Raw genomic sequence first — 21,277 nt, 5'->3', positions numbered from 1 at the left:
AGCAAACAAAGCAGAAAGATCTGACCTCGGAGTGTACATTCTTGTGGCCTCATTATCTCATCAGAAGCAGAGCTTGACTCAGCGAACATCCCCAAGCGGAGCCTGACCACGTTCCAGAAACCCGCTGAGGCCAAGGCAGCGTGGAGTGGGACTGGACGAGAGCAGGGAGACAGTGGGAGGGTTTAGCAAGCGTGATCTTAAAAGTTCCAGCAGCTGTCCAGCGAACGTGAGCCAGAGAACGGAGAAAGTAGTTGTAGGGACTTTCCTTGTCTTGTTCTTGAAACCTTCAGTCCGAGCCTGTGAGCTGTCTGAACACCCCTATTTGGAAGAACTGGGGTTGAAACATATTTAGGATTTTCTTTTCTCTCGATATGGGTGGCTGGTGGGACTCGCGGTCTCTCTTCTTCCTTCTCTGGGCAGGGATCAACCCAGGGGCTTTGGGGCTCGGTCCCCACACCAAGGGCAAGGATGCTGCAGAGCGGATCCAGCACCGGGTGCAACAGGGTTCCTGCACCTATACGTTCCTCTTGCCAGAAATGGGCGGCTGTGACTCCTCTGCTGCCGACTTCCAGGTTTCCAACTCTCTCCAGAGAGATGCCCCGTCTGTCTCGGAAGCCAAGTGGCCGGTCAAGAGGCTTCAGCAGCTGGAAGACATCATGGAGAACAACACGCAGTGGCTGCAGAAGGTAGGAGCAAGGGATTGGGGGTAGGGGCCGGGCTGTGGCGCAGGCTGGTGAGCAGCCTGCTGCAATAAATCACTCTGACCATGAGGTCATGAGTTCGAGGCCAGCCCATGGCGGGGTGAGCACCCATCAATAAAAAATAAAAAATATAGCCCTGCTCATTGCTGACCTAGCAACTCGAAAGATAGTTGCATCTAGCAAGTAGGAAATAAGGTACCACTTATAAAAAGTGGGGAGGCAAGTTTAACTAATTTATGACTTGGAATGAGGAAGTGCCCCTGTGGCCAGAATTGAACATCCCCTCAGGAGAAGGTTAAATTGCCTCTGCGTCTGTCTGTCTCTGTTTGATGTGTTTATGGGCATTGAATGTTTGCCCTATATGTGTATAACTAGCTGTGCCTGGCCACGCGTTGCTGTGGCTTATGGGAATCCTTTGTTGGCCAGGTGGAATAGCAGTGAGTAGCCTTGCAGTCTCAAAGCCTGGCCGTTTTCTGGAGTAGCTGGAGCTGTTTGTTGTATGAACGTAGAGGCATGGATGAGGGGTTGTGCTACCAAGTTTACTGTTTCTGGGATGGGTGGTTTTGTTGTTTTGTCCTAGGCCGAAACGTCATTACCCTTTTATATATATAGATGTGATCCGCCCTGAGTCCCCTTCGGGGTGAGAAAGAAGGGCGGAATATAAATACTGTAAATAAATAAATAAATAAATAATAGTTTTGGATCAGTGCTTGAGCACTAAACCAGGAGCATCCAAGGCTGTCCTCGCAGAAAAATACCTTATATACTCGAGTATAAGCCGACCCAAATATAAGCCGAGGCACCTAATCTTACCACAAAAAACCTGGGAAATCAGTTACTCAAGTATAAGCCGAGGGTGGGACATTTCAGAAATAAAAATAGATATCAATAAAATTACATTAATTGAGGCATCAGTAGGTTAAATGTTTTTGAATATTTACATCAAGTTCTAATTTAAGATAAGACTGTCCAACTCTGATCAAATAATTCTCATCTTCCATATAAATGTGCTTATGTATCCTTTTAATAATAATAGAGTGAAATAATACATGTAACAATAATAATAATAATAAATACAGGAAAATAACACATGTAATAATAAATAGAGTAAAATAATAAATGCAATAATAATAATAATAATAATAATAATAATAATAATAATAATAATAGAGTAAAATTAGGCTGGATGGCCCATGAGGTCTCTTCCAACTCTACTATTCTATGATTCTATGATTAATAGTAGCAACAATAATAGAGAAAAACAATACATGTAATACCAATAGTAATAGAGTATAATAATAAATGTAATAATACCAATAATAATAGAGAAAAATAATAAATGTAATAATACCAATAATAATAGAGAAAAATAATAAATGTAATAATACCAATAATAATAAAGAAAAATAATAAATGTAATAATACCAATAATAATAGAGAAAAATAATAAATGTACCATATATTCTTGAGTATAAGCTGACCCAAATATAAGCCAACTAGGACCCTCACCCAAGTATAAGCGAAGGGGGGCTTTTTCAGTCTTAAAAAAAGGGCTGGAAAACTAGGCTTATACTCGAGTATATACAGTATATCACCAGGAGAGTATGGATCCAAGGTTAGACACCTGAACAGGAGGGGCTCTATACATTCTTGGGCACAATTAGGAGATTTGGAGACGGGGTCACTAACTGGCCAGGGATCCACTGGCTTGACCAGCGTTTCTGCCTCCTGGCCAGTTTCCAAACCAGAAAAATGTAAACTCAAAGAGAGGAGTGGGGGAAAGAAAAGAGTCTTCTTTCACTTTTCTTCTGCAATGTAGTTGTGGAGAAAGCGGACGAAGAACAACCAAACAAAAAATGGCACCCTGCAAAGAAGCATGGACTCCTCCTTGGAGTTATCTTTTGCAGTGGTTGTTGTATGTTTTCCGGGCTGTATGACCATGTTCTAGAAGTATTCTCTCCTGACGTTTTGCCCACATAATAATAATAATAATTTATTCTTGTACCCCGCCCCATCTCCCCGAAGGGACTCGGGGAGGCTCACATGGGGCCTTGCCCAACATTACAATATAAAATCAAAACAAAAACACAAATTTACAACAATAAATCAACAATCTATTTATTTATTTATTTATTTACAGCATTTATATTCCGCCCTTCTCACCCCGAAGGGGACTCAGGGTGGATCACATTACACATATAGGCAAACATTCAATGCCTTTTAACATAGAACAAAGACAAACAAACATAGGCTCCGAGCGGGGCTCGAACTCATGACCTCCTGAGTGATTCATTGCAGTTAATTGCACTGGCTTGCTCTCCCACCTGCGCCACAGCCCGGGCCTCTATGGCAGGTATCCTCAGAAGTTGTGAGGTATGGAGAAACTAAGCAAGGAAGATTTAAATATATCTGCAGTGTTTAATTTTCCCTTGAAGGAGAAAGACAATCTGGAATGCTCTGAATGAAGCCACTTTGAGTCTCTTTTGCGGAGAGAAAAAGCGAGGCATTATTATTAATAACTATCTTGGGAACCTGGCGGTGCCCGGGTCATTTGAGAGACTTCTGTGCCAAGTTTGGTCCAGATCCGAAGTCGGCTGGGTTCAGTGCTGTCTGTATAAGGATGAACTACAACTCCCAGAGGCAAAGGTCAATCACCCCAAAGCTCTGCCAGTATGCACAGTTGGGCATGATGGGGCTGTGTGCCAAGTTTGGTCCAGATCCGAAGTCGGCTGGGTTCAGTGTTGTCTGTATAAGGATGAACTACAACTCCCAGAGCAAGAAGTGAATGAAGTTACTTGGTCCATCCTCCCCCAATCTGCCCCATGATGGAAAGGGGTTCATGGTGGTTCTATGTGCCAGGTTTGGTCCAGTTACATCACTCTTGGGTGTCGCAGTGGCCTGTGGGAGCCGTAGCGATTGAAAGTACTACAAATCCCATTGCCCATGATCCATTGTCCCGCAAACGTTCCTGGTGGTCACTGTGGCCTGTGATAGTGGCGGCCAATCAGAAATCAGATACATACATACATGCATACCTGCATACAAACACTGACATTTGTAATATATATAGATAATCATTATCGTAATCATCATCATCATCATCATCATCATATCCTCAGCTGCTGTAAGAAAATTGCACAGACAGACTACAAACAGAGGCACAACTATGTGGCCCAAATGATTCATTGGAACTTATGCCTCAAGTACCACCTCCCAGCAGCAAAGAACTGGTGGGATCACAAAGTATTGGAAAATGAGCACGCAAAGATACTGTGGGACTTCCGAATCCAGACTGACAAAGTTCTGGAACACAACACACCAGACATCACAGTTGTGGGGAAAAAAAGGTTTGGATCATTGATGTTGCCATCCCAGGTGACAGTCGCATTGACGAAAAACAGCAGAAAAAACTCAGCCGCTATCAGGACCTCAAGATCGAACTTCAAAGACTCTGGCAGAAACCAGTGCAGGTGGTCCCGGTGGTGATGGGCACATTGGGTGCCATGCCAAAAGATCTCAGCCGGCATTTGGAAACAATAGACATTGACAAAATTACGAAAGGCCACCCAACAGGGATCTGCGCACATCATCCAAAAATACATCACACAGTCCTAGACACTTGGGAAGTGTTCGACTTGTGATTTTGTGATACGAAATCCAGCATATCTATCTTGTTTGCTGTGTCATACAATGTCGTTGTGTCAATAATAATAATAATAATAATAATAATAATAATAATAATAATAGGAGCCCCCAATGGTGCAGACTAACATGGCTGGTCCTCTAGAAATAGCTTATTTTGACACATTGACTTGGTGTTAAAGGCACAAGAGCAAGTCAGGTCCATTTATGACTCATCAGCTGGCAATCCTAATCTAAAACAGTGACAGACATGACTCTAGAGCGCATAAAATATTGACCACAGTGACTTTTCTGCTTATTACCTCCATCTGCTTTCTATCAATTGAGCAAGACGAAGCTGTTTCCCCCCTGCAATGAGTCTGCTTGTGACTTCCTGTCACTCTCCAAGAATGCCAGGTCTTTTTTTGGTTCTCCCGATCTTAAAATAACTGCGCAACCCGCTTATCGGTTTGTGCACACGACGGATACTGGCAGGACGGAGTTTGGAATGAGCAGAAGGAGGAAAATAGAGTATTTTTAGGGATAGAATCATACATATTGTCCTTCCTCTGGTTTTAGGCTCCTAAATATACATTTTATGAAATGCCAGGCCTCCTCCTGTGTTACCTGAAGACAGCAGTGTACAATATTTTTTGGCCACAAGATCAACACTGGACATATTGTTGGGACGTGAGAGCTGTCAGAGAAAAACCTTTACCTTGGGAAGACTGGTTCAAAGGGGTTTTTCCATGGCCTTTCCTCTGAGGCTGAGAGAGTGTGACTCGCCCAAGGTCACCCACTGGTTTTCCAGGGATTCAATCCTAACAATAAAACAATCCTAACAATAAAAACACTACTAACAATCCTAACAATAAAAACACTACTAACAATCCTAACAATAAAAACACTACTAACAATCCTAACAATAAAAACACTACTAACAATCCTAACAATAAAAACACTACTAACAATCCTAACAATAAAAACACTACTAACAATCCTAACAATAAAAACACTACTAACAATCCTAACAATAAAAACACTACTAACAATCCTAACAATAAAAACACTACTAACAATCCTAACAATAAAAACACTACTAACAATCCTAACAATAAAAACACTACTAACAATCCTAACAATAAAAACACTACTAACAATCCTAACAATAAAAACACTACTAACAATCCTAACAATAAAAACACTACTAACAATCCTAACAATAAAAACACTACTAACAATCCTAACAATAAAAGCACTACTAACAATCCTAACAATAAAAGCACTACTAACAATCCTAACAATAAAAGCACTACTAACAATCCTAACAATAAAAACACTACTAACAATCCTAACAATAAAAACACTACTAACAATCCTAACAATAAAAATACTACTAACAATCCTAACAATAAAAACACAACTAACAATCCTAACAATAAAAACACAACTAACAATCCTAACAATAAAAACACTACTAACAATCCTAACAATAAAAACACAACTAACAATCCTAACAATAAAAACACTACTAACAATCCTAACAATAAAAACACTACTAACAATCCTAACAATAAAAACACTACTCCGCATTTGCTCAGAAAGGTTTGGCATCAACTGGGCCTTGTGAGATGTCGATGTCCGTAATGGGTTGTTGTATGTTTTTCGGGCTGTATGGCCATGTTCTAGTAGTATTCTCTCCTGACGTTTCGCCCACATCTATGGCAGGCAACCTCTGAGGATGCCTGCCATAGATGTGGGCGAAACGTCAGGAGAGAATACTTCTAGAACATGGCCATACAGCCCGGAAAACATACAACAACCCTGTGATCCTGGCCATGAAAGCCTTCGACAACACGATGTCCATATTGTCCAGTTGACTGTAGATTTTACGAACCTATTTCAAATTTATGTGCCATGTTCTCCGGCAGATTGATGGTGCCCAAAGGAGCTTTCAATCATAATATGACAAATGCCCATAATAAAATGCTAAGCAGAATAAAAATATACTTTAGAACCAGAAACCTCTGGAAAGCCAGCCAAAAGATGTCAGCGAAAAAATATGAGTTGAAAAGAACTTGGTCCAGCTGCCTCGAGTAAACGCGGAATGCTGTCTGAAAGAGCCACATTTTGACAAAATGCTGGCAAACGGCAGCGGAGATGCGGCCAGGACACATTTCTCAGACCCAACACACTGCTGAAGGCGAGAATCTTACCTCAAGATTGAACTTCAAAGACTCTGGCAGAAACCAGTGCAGGTGGTCCCAGTGGTGATGGGCACACTGGGTGCCGTCCCAAAAGATCTCAGCTGGCATTTGGAAACAATAGACATTGACAAAATTACGATTTGCCAACTGCAAAAGGCCACCCGACTGGGATCTGCGTGCATCATCTGAAAATACATCACACAGTCCTAGACACTTGGGAAGTGTGCAACTTGTGATTTTGTGATACGAAATCCAGCATATCTATCTTGTTTGCTGTGTCATAATAAAATAATAATAATAATAATAATAATAATAATAATAATAATAATAATAATAATAATAATCAGTCCTAGACACTTGGGAAGTGTTCCACTTGTGATTTTGTGATACGAAATGCAGCATATCTATCTTGTTTGCTGTGTCATAATAATAAAATAATAATAATAATAATAATAATAATAATAATAATAATCAGTCCTAGACACTTGGGAAGTGTTTGACTTGTGATTTTGTGATACGAAATCCAGCATATCTATCTTGTTTGCTGTGTCATAATAAAATAACAACAACAACAACAACAACAACAACAACAAAAATTATTTCTAGACCACCCTCTCTCCCCAATGGGACTCAGAGCAGTTAACATACATATAAATGGCAAACATTCAATGCCACAATTTCTTCATTAATATCAAAAGTGTAAAATAACAATAACATACACGTTATAATCAAATTCCACATTAAAAAACAATAAATTTAAACATGACATCCAAGCCATTTGTATAGATGTTGAACAGCACTCTCTATGGAGGTTGCTCATCATCCCCATGACTTTCCATTTGCATCCGTGAGATGTTCTGCATTAGGAAAGGCACTGATTCCAGGGCTGGAATGGCTTCCAAATTCTAAAACATGGGTGGAGGTCGTCGCAAAGACTAACAGGATTACGCATGGTATGAAGACAGAGGAAGAGAGATTTATTATGACAGGATCGCTAGCAAGAAAACCTGGCGGGACAATTCTGTTTGTACGTTTCCTGGCCAAATTGTCTGCTTAAATTAGAGTGGGAAATGCGTATGAGTGGAGAGCATGCAAAAAGCCGAAAACAAAAACAGATCCTTCGTGATGTTGAAAGGAGAAGATTTTTTCCTTAAAGCAAAACAATTGATAAAAGTGTTCATAAGTTGGAAACGTTCCTGCAGAAGACAGAGCTCTGTGCGCCACTTTTGTTTTGGAAAGAAATAAGCGACGGTAGGGCTTTTTCCCATTAGCACGAGCATAGTTTCTCGTTGCTGTAATGCACTTGTAAAAATGGTTAATATTTGCACAACATCGAAGCCAAAATGGGGGTAATTGGGAGCATTAACACCAGAAATTTGACTGTGCGTATTATTGATGTGCATTGTAGCCAAGTACAATCCTTATCTCAGAAAGAGGTGGGAGAGCAGAAAATGGGCAGCTTTTTTGTAGACATTATGGTGACTCTTCCTTGTAACTGCAGTCTAATAATAATAATAATAATAATAATAATAATAATAATAATAATAATAGCACAGCAGACAAAAAATCGGTACAAGAAAACCGCACTACAAACTAGAGCTGACAGCTAGCACAACAAAACATTGCATGGAAAGTTCCTTGACAAAATTGAAGGAAAAGCTGATAAGGAGAAGACCTGGCTCTGGCTCACAAATGGGACCCTGAAGAAGGAGACAGAAGGCCTGATCCTTGCAGCCCAGGAGCAAGACATCAGGACAAAGGCTATTAATAATAATAATAATAATAATAATAATAATAATAATAATAATAATAGAAGACCTGGCTCTGGCTCACGAATGGGACCCTGAAGAAGGAGACAGAAGGCCTGATCCTTGCAGCCCAGGAGCAAGACATCAGGACAAAGGCAATTCAGGCCAAGATCGAAAAATCAGCTGATGACCCAAAATGCAGACTGTGCAAGGAAACTGACGAAACCATGGATCATATCCTCAGCTGCTGTAAGAAAATCGCACAGACAGACTACAAACAGAGGCACAACTATGTGGCCCAAATGATTCATTGGAACTTATGCCTCAAGTACCACCTCCCAGCAGCAAAGAACTGGTGGGATCACAAACCTGCAAAAGTATTGGAAAATGAGCACGCAAAGATACTGTGGGACTTCCGAATCCAGACTGACAAAGTTCTGGAACACAACACACCAGACATCACAGTTGTGGAAAAGAAAAAGGTCTGGATCATTGATGTTGCCATCCCAGGTGACAGTCGCATTGACAAAAAACAACAGGAAAAACTCAGCCGCTCTCAGGACCTCAAGATTGAACTTCAAAGACTCTGGCAGAAACCAGTGCAGGTGGTCCTGGTGGTGATGGGCACAGTGGGTGCCGTGCCAAAAGATCTCAGCCGGCATTTGAAAACAATAGACACTGACAAAATTACGATCTGCCAACTGCAAAAGGCCACCCTGCTGGGATCTGCAGCATCATCCGAAAATACATCACACATTCCTAGACACTTGGGAAGTGTTCGACTTGTGATTTTGTGATACGAAATCCAGCATATCTATCTTGTTCGCTGTGTCATAATAAAATAATAATATAATAATAATAATAATAATAATAATAATAATAATAATAATAATAATAATAATAATAATATCTTCCTTCCTCCTTGCCTCTCTTCTTCCTTGTCTCATTGTGTCTTACCAACAGCTGGAGGGCTACATTCAAGAGAACGTGAGGATGGAAATGCCTGACAGCCACTTCAGTGTTGTGCAGAACCACACCGTTGCCATGCTGGAAATCGGCACCAATCTTCTGAACCAAACCGCGGAGCAGACCCGCAAGCTGACCGATGTAGAGATGCAGGTGAGCAAGGTTGCATTTTGGGAGAGGAGGGCGAAGGAAGGCATCGGGCCTCTTCTGGGCTTCAGACAAGACTTGAAGACGTTGCTTCCAGGGACACCTCAATGGTGCTGTGGCTGTGGAGACCCTTAATGCCGAAATCAGCTCACCATCTTGATTTTCCCGTTTCTTCCTGCCTGTCCCCACCGACCAGGTTCTCAACCAAACCTCCCGGTTGGAAATCCAAGTCTTGCAAAACTCCTTATCGACCAACAAACTTGAGAAGCAGCTCCTGTTACAGACTCATGAGATCAGCAGGCTCCAAGAAAGGAACAGGTTGAGACAGCATATTATTTTAAATCTAATTGTATACGTTTCTACGCTATTCTGATGCTTGTACATTTTCCATTGCTGATCATCGACTGTATGTATGTGTGTGTGTGTATAGATATAGATATACACATATATCTATATGTGTATAAGAATCAGGAAAATAAGATTTTGTCGGCAAACAGATGGTCAGCTGCCTGTCCTCCCATCCTTTTTACATTGTTTTTATTTATGTTGCACTTTGAAATGGTCATATGACTGGTCAAACAAATAAATTATTATTATTATTATGATATATATACACATATACAGTAGAGTCTCATCCAAGCTAAATGGGCCGGCAGAAGCTTGGATAAGCGAATACCTGGGATAATAAGGAGGGATTAAAGAAACGCCTCTTAAACATCAAATTAGGTTATGATTTTACAAATTAAGCGCCAAAACATCATGTTATACAACAAATTTGACAGAAAAGGTAGTTCAATACACAGTAATGCTATGTAGTAATTACTGTATTTAACAATTTAGCACCAAAATAACACGATGTATTGAAAACATTGACTACAAAAATGCGTTGGATAATCCAGAACGTTGGATAAGCGAGTGTTGGATAAGTTTGACTCTACTGTGTGTGTGTGTGTGTGTGTATATATATATATATATATATATATATATATATATATATATATATATAACCGTATATTCTCGAGTATAAGCCGACCCAAATATAAGCTGAGGCACCTAATTTTACCACAAAAAAACACTGGGAAAACATTGACTCAAGTATAAGCCGAGAGTGGTAAATTTCAGAAAGACCAGCCTTCAACAAAGAGTAGGGGTGAGATGATTGAAGGTGGGTTCACGACGATGGGATCACCACGTGGTCCTTCACTATCGCCGACTTTGAGTTCTTTGCTATCCTTTTCCCTTTGTTTTCTGCAGCTTCCTCGAGAGGAAGGTCCTGACTCTGGAGGGGAAGCGTGAGGAGGAACTTCAAGGCCTTCGGTCGGAGAAGTTGGAGATGCAACGGCTGCTTTCCAAGCAGATGGACTTTGTTGGTCACCTGGAGCAGCGCTTGGGCATGGCTCTCCTGAACAACACGGCCCTACAGAAGCAGCAGACCTCGCTGGCCGAGACGGTCAAGCACCTCATAGGCTTGGTGTCCCAATGCAACCGTACGTACGGCTCCTCCAGCAGGGTTAGAATTGCCCGATTGGGACCATGGCAGGTCCGACAACGTATCACTTGCGAATAATTCCTTTACAAAATTCCATTTTTCTGACCCTGGCAGAAATTTCCCTGCCTTCTTTGGAAGAGCAGACGACATTCAAGGACTGTGCAGCTGCCTACAAACTGGGATTTACCAAAAACGGAGTCTACACCATAAGGATCCCCAATACTACGGAGATTGCTAAAGTGAGTCTGAACATCAGTGTATTTTTTCTTGTATGGATACTATACATCCAATGCTTTTGGGGTACTGTGGTGATATGGGGTAGAGGAGGAATCTTTTTATTAATTATTTTATTATATTTTTAGCTATATCGGCTGCCACCAATATAAATATGTTTTATTTAACTGCGGCCACCAATTGTGGAGAACTCAGGCAGAGGGGAATTTATTTTCTTTATTCTTCTTATTTACTTTAGTTGGTATCGTAACTTAGTTTTGAATATATGTGAAACTTGGATACTGAAGAACAAAACATAAGTTTATTTCAGGCACAGAGCTTAGTGGTCTTCTTTAAAGGCACTTAGATAATGGTTGCAAATATAATTTATGATGAATACTCTTTCAAATACTTTCTCCTTTCCTTTCCCAACCGAAACTACTAACTGATCACTTTGGATCTAACTGGGATTACTTCCCCTTACTCCTCAGACTCTACAAATAAACCTAAACAAGTCTCCTAACTTGCTTAATTCAACACCACTAGAGATCTGAGTTTCCCTGGTTTCCCTAACTTGGAACCAGTGTCTTCCCTGTGACTAAAAATCACAGACTAAACTGTTTTTTAAAACATTTCCTCTTTTTCCTTCCAAACGGCGGTTGGCTCCGCCCTCGTTGCTATGGTAACCTGCCTCAGAATGCGGAGCTGGTTACCATCCCCCTCGCACTGATAACTAATACTTACCCTTTTAAACATCGTTAAACATGACTTTTAAAACGAAATTAAACAAACATGACATCTATAAATCAAAATGAAAACACACTTCTTTACAGATACCAAAAGAACCTCTGGTCTGCAAGATCCAGAATTGCAGAATTATCGTTGTCTGCACCACTTTCACTGCTATGGGTCCATCCTATGGAAGCCTGAGTTTTGTAGTTTTTTGTCTCCCTACTGACAGAGAAAGATAAATATCTCACAAAACTACAAATTTCAGAATTGCATAGCATTGAGCCATAACAGTCCAAGGGCTGCCAAACTGCATTAACTGTAGATGCACCCCAAAATAATTCTATTTTTTTTCTACTAACAGGTACTTTGTGATATGGAAACCAGTGGAGGTGGCTGGACCGTGATCCAACACCGAAAGGATGGGTCCGTGGATTTCCAGCGCACCTGGAAGGAATACAAACAGGTAGGGAAAATGCAGGTAGCAGCAGAGAAAGACCTCTGGATATCTTCTTTAGCTGGTAGTTTAACAAAGCTGCCAGTTTTCAGCAATTGAAGTATGTTAAGGATACAAGGGGCACAAATCCTATGTAAAATTATACGACATATTTTGACATTATTATGGTTTAGCATCACATATTGGAATGGAATTGCGCTAATATCCCCATATGGGTTATTTATTTATTTTTCACTTTCGTGTTCCCATCTTTTGCAGGGCTTTGGATCCCCGCTTGGAGAGCACTGGCTGGGCAATGACGTGATCCACTCACTCACAACGCAGGGCTCCTATTCCCTTCGTATCAAACTCCAAGACTGGGAAAACAACGAAGCCTACGCCCTGTATGAACATTTCCAAGTCGGCCCCGAGGAGCAGAATTATCGGTGAGTCTCACTCAAGGACTGAGTGTTGTCTCCTTGTCCTGTGCTATTTTAATTGTTGTTAGGGGCCTTCAAATCATTTCCCATGTAGGGTGAACCTATGTCTAATCTGTTAAAGTAGGAATGATTGTATATAGAGTTTAAATGTAATTGAGTCATGGTGGTGCAATGTGTGCTGGAGATTGCATCATGCACTGTGTACTGTTTACTATGCCAGTGTGTAAAGGGTTAAGTGCCTGCAAACTTGGATTGCATCAGACAGCAGAGTCTGGGATAAATTGTCCTCTGCTTCCTATCTTTTTCTCTTCTTTGTTTTTCCTTCCCGTGTGTGCCTGCGTGAGAGCTGTGTATTGTCTTGTGGAATTCCGTTCATGAGTAAACTTTTGATAGAGAGCTGAAGACTCCAGCGTCATTATTTACCTAGCGACTTCTGCTGCGTGTGTGCCTAGCAAATTGCTCTGACATAATCTATCATGAAATTTCCCTGGCATTTCTAGTTGCCATTGCCTTTCTCTGAGGCTGAGAAAGTGTGACTTGCCCAAGGTCACCTAATAGGTTTCCATGGCCCTAATGCAGCAGGGATTCAAACCCTGGTCTTCCAATGCTCATACTGGCTCCTATACCATGTAAAGACTGTACTTTACATAATTATTCATACTATTTATAGATTGCTTTTTAAGGTTGAACCTTCACATACTATTGATACTATTTTATGCCATTTGTACTATTTTCTATCATTTCTACTATTTATAGACTGCCTTTTAAGGCTGAACTTCTACATACTATTTATACTATTTTATACCCTTTCAGTTATATATATAGATGACCTCTTATTTTCTGCTATTTCTACTACAGTAGAGTCTCACTTATCCAAGCTTAAACGGGCCGGCAGAAGCTTGGATAAGCGAATATCTTGGATAATAAGGAGGGATTAAGGAAAAGCCTATTAAATATTAAATTAGATTATGATTTTACAAATTAAGCACCAAAACATCATGCTTTGCAACAAATTTGACAGAAAAAGCAGTTCAATACGCAGTAATGTTATGTTGTAATTACTGTATTTATGAATTTAGCACCAAAATATTACGATGTATTGAAAACATTGACTACAAAAATGGCTTGGATAATCCAGAAACTTGGATAAGCGAGGCTTGGATAAGTGAGACTCTACTGTATACTGTTCTATGTTATTTTTTGCTCTTTAGAGACTGAATTTACGGTCCAGCTTTTCCCATGCTAGTTTCCAGAATAGGATTTAAAGGGACAAGAACCCTTTTCCAGTGTTCACTCTGGTAACCTTAACCTCAGAGGTGAAGTTGCTAACAGCCATGCGCTCTCCTTCTGTAGGCTTCATGCAAGGAAATACAGTGGCACGGCCGGGCGGACGAGCAGCCTGAGTCCTTCGGGGACAGAATTCAGCACCAAGGATGTAGACAATGACCGCTGTGCCTGCAAGTGTGCACAGATGGCGGGCGGAGGTAAGGAGCACAACTCACAACAACACAGTTCTTCCTAATGTTTACATGGAATTTCTTTTTCTGCAGTTTGAATCCATTACTCCTTGTCCTAACCTCTGGAGCAGCAGACTCCCTCCTCGATGTGATATCATTTCAAATATTCAGAATTGAAATCCAAGCTAAACATATCATCCAGTTAGTTGAATCTTCCTCTTTAATAGCTATGGCCAGCTTGAGCACATTCCAACACTGCTTGGTTGCATTCGTCCCTGGTTTCCTCTGTGATAGTTATTGATATTCAATGAACCCCGTTGTATGTATGATTTATAGATTATGCCAGAACTAGACTTTCCACAACTCAGGGAAGATTATAGTGCTGTTGTGTGCCTGGTTTGTATTTTAATGCTGTTTTATTGTAATTGTTTGGGCTTGGCCCCTGGTTAGCCACCCCAAGTCCCTTCAGGATACGAAAATAAAGGTATTATTATTATTATTATTATTATTATTATTATTATTATTATTATTATTATTTATTTGAAACACAACAAGATGAGTCCACAGCAAACACTCTGCTGGCTGTTGTATTGGATCCCACGTCAGACACTTCCCGAAGTGTCTAGGACTGTGTGATGTATCAGCAAATAATGCGTGCAAATCCCAGTAAGGTGGCCTTCTGCAGATGATAGGTGGGGATTTTGTCAGTGCCAATCATGTTTAAGTGCAGGCCAAGGTCTTGAGGCACTGCACCCAGTGTGCCCATCACCACTGGGACCACCTTGACTAGCTTGTGCCAGAGTCTTTGCAATTCGATCTTTAAATCCTCATATTGTGTCAGCTTTTCCTGATGTTTTTCGTCAATCCTGGAAAAGCTGACACGATATGAGGATGTAAAGATCGAATTGCAAAGACTCTGGCACAAGCCAGTCAAGGTGGTCCCAATGGTGATCAGCACACTGGGTGCAGTGCCTAAATACCTTATTATTATTATTATTATTATTATTATTATTATTATTATTATTATTATTATTGTTATTATTAGGGGCCCCGGTGGCACAGTGTGTTAAAGTTCTGAGCTGCTGAACTTGTGGACCAAAAGGTCCCAGGTTTGAATCTGGGGAGCAATGTGAGCACCCGCTATTAGCCCCAGCTTCTGCCAACCTAGCAGTTCGAAAACATGCAAATGTAAGTAGATCAATAGGTACCACTCCAGTGGGAAGGTAACTGCGCTCCATGCAGTCATGCCAGTGGCCACATGACCTTGGAGGTGTCTACGGACAACGCTGGCTCTTCGGCTTAGAAAGGGAGATGAGCACCAACCCCCCAGAGTTGGACACGACTGGACTTAACGTCAGGGGAAAGCTTTATTATTATTAATACTACTACTGTATTGTTGTTATTATTATTATAGTGAAGAACATCTGCTTAGTCTGCATCATTCTGGGAAATTATTAGTGAGTGGAGGACTATAGGAATGACTACCTTTAAGCCTTGAAGTTCTCTTGCTCCTGATACTTTCTTCTTCTTCCTAACCCACCCTTCTGATGCTCCAGGATGGTGGTTTGATGCATGCGGACCTTCCAACCTGAATGGCATTTACTTCCCGCCTTCACCTGCCATGATGAGATACAACGGCATGAAGTGGCACTACTGGAAAGGGCCCAGCCACAGCCTCAAGACGACCAGCATGATGATCCGACCTGTGGATTTCAGAGAGGACTAAAGGAGTCTGTCGTAGGTTGCCAAAAAACTGAGATGGATAGTCACAATGGTGGCACAGAATGGTGACTTCTTTCAGTCCAAAGGACACTTGGCATACTGGGAACGGTGTTTTAGTTCACAGTGTTCACCACAAAGGGACAGCAGCTACACAATAAGTCCAAAATGCATCTCAGGTCTTTATCTCATTGTGACTGTGCAAATACAGTATGACACCCATAACCACGTTACTAATATCAATGGTTTTCTTTACGTATCCCATGGGGGGAAATGGTCTCTATATGCTAGGTGCTCCAAAGAGGTTCTATGATATGTTACCCCATAGAATTACAGTAGAGTCTCATTTATCCAACACTCGCTTATCCAATGTTCTGGATTATCCAACACATTTTTTGTAGTCAATGTTTTCAATACATCATGATATTTCGGTACTAAATTCGTAAATACTGTAATTACTACATAGCATTACTGCATATTGAACTACTTTTTCTGTCAAATTTGTTGTTTAACATAATGTTTTGGTGCTTAATTTGTAAAATCATAACCTAATTTGATGTTTAATAGGCTTTTCCTTAATCCCTCCTTATTATCCAACATATTCGCTTATCCAACATTCTGCTGGCCCGTTTATGTTGGATAAGTGAGACTCTACTGTACACTGGAAGACCTAGTAAATTTCTGGATAGGATACCCATCGAGTAATCCTTAGGTCCTCCATCATAACTTTAGGACCAGAAGTCATATTATTCAACTGTCTTTGGTTGTATCTATTAGGGTTGGGCAAAAAAGTTGTATCTGTCGTATGTCGGATCTAATTCGTATGTTTTGTCGCTTTTGAATGTGGTTCCAATGCGGGTTATCCCATTGTGTGTATCCCACGATTTCGAACTGGTATAGCCAATTTTTCTAATGGCGTCGTATGTCGTATGTTTTTTGGAACTAAAGCCATGCATTTTTAAAGCATGTTTCCAGGTAATCGAAGTCTAGCCGGAAATCTATTCCCCTCAGATACAGGGATCTTACTGTATAGGACTTGGTTTTTTCCTATAATGACCACCAATGAAAGCATCTCATCTGTAGCTTTTATAAAATATAATATTTGTAGGACATATTGCTTGAAAATATCTGCCTCTCAGGTGCTGGAGGAAGGACCAGGATCAATCAAATACATCTTCAATGGCGCAGTGGGTTAAACCCTTGTGCCGGCATGACTGATGACTTAAAGGTTGGATTGCTGACCTCAAGGTTGCCGGTTCGAATCCAACCTGGGGAGTGCGTAGATGAGCTCCCTGTGTCAGCTCCAGCTTCACGCAGGGACATAAGAGAAGTCTCCTACAAGAATAGTAAAAACATCAAAACATCCAGGCATCCCCTGGGCAACGTCCTTGCAGACAGCCAATAATAATAATAATAATAATAATAATAATAATAATAATAATAATAATAATAATAATAACAACAACTTTATTTTTATACCCTGAAGGCTCACAAGGGGACGAGCCCAGCATCAACATAGGTTAAAAACACAATCCATGAATTAAAACAATAAATATAATAGTATAAATATAAAGCGACATAAAATTCTCTCACACCGGAAGCGATTTGCAGTTTTTCCAGTCACTCCTGACACACACACACACACACACAAAATATATCTTCAGTGTTTTCCATAGCTTTCTGATAGGAAAACATGATGCAAGTACACTCCGATGTATTCAGTGCGGGAAACGGCCATTTGTACATTTTAGCTTTAGGTTTGTTTTGACATTAGCTTTGCACTGACTGATAACAGAGCTTGAAAAACTACATTTTAAGTGTAATTAGCTGCAGTGCAAGGGGAATCCATTGGTGTTGAAATCATGGGAGTTATAGTTTTGCAAGGTCTTTAGTCTTCGCCAGTGGTTCTCAACCTGTGGGTCTCCAGATGTTTTGGCCTTCAACTCCCAGAAATCCTAACAGCTGGGATTTCTGGGAGTTGTAGTCCGCAAAACACCTGGGGACCCACAGGTTGAGAACCACTGTTCTTCACTTTGCTGGTGCCTCATCAAACTACAACTCCCAGGTTGCCATAGCATTGAGCCATGGTGGTGAATGTGGTATCAAACTGCGTTAATTATTCACTGTAGATGCACCCCTAATTACTTCCCAAACTTGTTACAAGTTACAAGTCCCCTTTCTGAGAATGCTTTCCATCTTTCAATGTACTCTAAAACGCATAGTTCTAAATTGCAGCGTTAATGGAGCGTTAAGGGAGTTTCCGTAACCACTTTCTCCACACTGGACCTAATTTGACAAATTGTATATATTGTGAGGTCTCCAACTCCGTCATTCTTGTAGAAAAATAAACTATACGGTTCCAGATGTTGCGTTTTGTCCTCCTTGGGAACGCATCCCATCGTCTTGATCCTTTCAATATCTCTAACTGTACCAAATCCTTTGCCAAATGGATAACCTCCATAGTCCAAACGTGGTCGTGCTATTCCAAACGATTCCAAGACAAAAGCCATTGCAAAGGCAACGTCGGGATCGGCGTATGGATTGAAACGCCTGGGAAAATGCAGATAAGCTTAAAATTTATTGGGTAATTACATTTTGGCCTCGGCTTTCTCTAGTGTCTGATGCAGATTTAGAGGCAAGTGCGTGAGCCAAGGTTTCGCCGGCATCATAAAAGCCTGACTCGCTCCAGATATCATTTAAATATACACACCCTTTAAAAAGTATGGAATATCATTTAGAGATGCTGTCCCATGAGAAAGAAGGAAGAACATATCACCATTACAGTCTTCAGCTTGGAAATGGTGAGATGTGTCGGGTGTATTGGGCATTGACCTTGAGTTTGGGAGTTGTAGTTCACCTACACACAGACAGCACTGTGGACTTCAACAATGATGGATCTGGACCAAACTTGGTATGAATAATCAATATACCCAAATGTGAGCCAGCCGTGTCGTTTTTATCATTTATTGCTTGAAAGCCTGGGCACATAGCCATGTTTTTAGGGCTCTTCTGAAGCCCCAAAGGGTTGGGACTTGTCGAGTATTATAGCATTATAATACTAAGACCGTAGTTCTCAACCTGGGGTCCCCAGATGTTTTTGGCCTTCAACTCCCAGAAATCCTAACAGCTGGTAAACTGGCTTGGATTTCTGGGAGTTGTGGGCCTGGGCACCCAGGTTGAGAACCACTGGTCTAAGAAAACCCTACGAAACCCATGGGGCCACCATAAGCCAACTTAAAACCACCATGGTTGGACCTCAAGATGATTGAGAACCCAACGCACACAGCCATGTTTTTAGGGCTCTTCTGAAGCCCCAAAGGGTTGGGACTTGTCGAGTATCATAGCATTATAATACTAAGACCGTAGTTCTCAACCTGGGGTCCCCAGATGTTTTGGGCCTTCAACTCCCAGAAATCCTAACAGCTGGTAAACTGGCTTGGATTTCTGGGAGTTGTGGGCCTGGGCACCCAGGTTGAGAACCACTGGTCTAAGAAAACCCTACGAAACCCATGGGGCCACCATAAGCCAACTTAAAACCACCATGGTTGGACCTCAAGATGATTGAGAACCCAACGCACACAGCCATGTTTTTAGGGCTCTTCTGAAGCCCCAAAGGGTTGGGACTTGTCGAGTATCATAGCATTATAATACTAAGACCGTAGTTCTCAACCTGGGGTCCCCAGATGTTTTGGGCCTTCAACTCCCAGAAATCCTAACAGCTGGTAAACTGGCTTGGATTTCTGGGAGTTGTGGGCCTGGGCACCCAGGTTGAGAACCACTGGTCTAAGAAAACCCTATGAAACCCATGGGGCCACCATAAGCCAACTTAAAACCACCATGGTTGGACCTCAAGATCAGGGGTCCCCAAACTTTTTAAGCAGAGGGCCAGTCCACAATCCTTCAGACTGTTGAAGGGCCAAATTATCATTTGGAAAAAAAATACAAACAAATTCCAATGCACACTGCACATGTCTTATTTGTAATGCAAAAACAACAACAAGAAGAACAATGAAAGAACAATGAAAGAGTAATACAATATTTAAAAATATAAACAATTTTAACCAACAGACATTTATCAGGATTTCAATGGGAAGTGTGGGCCTGCTTCTGGCCAATGAGATAGTCAAGTTAATTAGGATTGTTGTTGTTGTTGTTGTTGTTGTGTGCCTTCAAGTCATTTCAGACTTTGGGCGAGCCTATGTCTAAAATTTATTTATTATTTATTTATTATATTTATTTATTACATTTGTGTCACACCCTTCTCACCCCAAAGGGGACTCAGAGTGGCTTACAACTTATATGTACATACAATATACTATATTATTAGCATAGCACACTATTAGCATTATATATTACTATATTGAACTATACCACTATACTGTAATATTATTAGTAATATTATTAGTAATCTATATATATAAAAGAGTGATGGCATCAGGGCAGTGGACAAAACAACAAAACTACAGGCCCCCCAACCTCGAAATTTGACAACACAACCCATCATTCACGGCTCTAGGTTGATACAACAAAAAGAAAAATAAAGTCCTAATGACAGGGAGAGGAATAATAGTTTTCATCCAATTGTTGCCAGTTTGAAGGCTAAGCTCCTCCAACTTGGTTTCCTACCCTGTTTCCCCTAAAATAAGACATCCCCAAAAATAGGACCTAGTAGAGGTTTTGCTGAATTGCTAAATATAAGGCCTCCCCCGAAAGTAAGACCTAGCAAAGGTTTTGTTTGGAAGCATGACCGCCAAACAGAACACCAGAGCATGCAGGATTGGTAAATGTATGTACGAGAAAGTGTTGTACATGGAAATATTGGTAGTAACAAGAAATTCTTGATAGGATTCACAGTTTGTCTGGTTATGCTGGTTTATGATGACAACTACTGTGCAGTATATAATAAATGTTCTTTTTTTGTTCAACAATAAATGTGAATTCTTCTTCATGGAAAAATAAAACATCCCCTGAAAATAAGACCTAGAGCATCTTTGGGAGCAAAAATTAATATAAGACACTGTCTTATTTTCGGGGAAACACGGTAGCAACCCAATAAAAAATAATAAAAAACACAAAAAAAATTTAAAACACTAAAAAATTAATACAATAAAATACTATAATAACAGAAAATAACTAAAAATAATACAAGAAAATAATAAAATATAAAAAATAAAAAGATAACTTACAATAAAATTAATTAAAAGATTTACAAATAACGTCAAATAAAAATTACACAACAATTTTTAACCAATACCACCACCGCTTTGCCACAGCAACGCGTGGCCGGGCACAGCTAGTATATAATATATAATTAATACTATTCTATGGTATTATTGTTAGTGTTGTATTGTATTACATTATATTATTATACAATATATTTTATTATAAAACTGAGGGCGGGGGC

At 40.5% G+C, this 21,277-nt stretch overlaps 1 protein-coding gene across 1 annotated transcript; it reads left to right on the top strand.

Moving 5' to 3' along the window:
* Nucleotides 1–65: 65 nt before the first annotated feature.
* LOC100567617 (angiopoietin-2) lies at nt 66–18,235 on the top strand. Its single transcript, XM_062962288.1, has 9 exons — nt 66–686; nt 9,241–9,396; nt 9,587–9,708; nt 10,645–10,877; nt 10,994–11,118; nt 12,186–12,287; nt 12,537–12,703; nt 14,051–14,181; nt 15,711–18,235. The coding sequence occupies exons 1-9, from the start codon at nt 372–374 to the stop codon at nt 15,878–15,880; spliced, it is 1,521 nt and encodes a 506-aa protein (XP_062818358.1). The 5' UTR covers nt 66–371; the 3' UTR covers nt 15,881–18,235.
* The last annotated feature ends 3,042 nt before the right edge of the window (nt 18,236–21,277 follow it).

Source organism: Anolis carolinensis, unplaced genomic scaffold (assembly GCF_035594765.1).
Source record: "Anolis carolinensis isolate JA03-04 unplaced genomic scaffold, rAnoCar3.1.pri scaffold_10, whole genome shotgun sequence".
NCBI lineage: Eukaryota > Metazoa > Chordata > Lepidosauria > Squamata > Dactyloidae > Anolis > Anolis carolinensis.
Note: the sequence above shows the minus strand (reverse complement) of the source record. Positions and strands in the feature narration are given on the sequence as shown.

Excerpts from the sequence above, each read along its gene's own strand:
- LOC100567617 (XM_062962288.1), top strand. The coding sequence starts at position 372 with ATGGGTGGCTGGTGGGACTCGCGGTCTCTCTTCTTCCTTCTCTGGGCA. Across the intron at positions 11,119-12,185 it reads ATACTACGGAGATTGCTAAA|GTACTTTGTGATATGGAAAC; the intron begins GTGAGTCTGAAC and ends TTCTACTAACAG. Across the intron at positions 14,182-15,710 it reads TGCACAGATGGCGGGCGGAG|GATGGTGGTTTGATGCATGC; the intron begins GTAAGGAGCACA and ends CTGATGCTCCAG.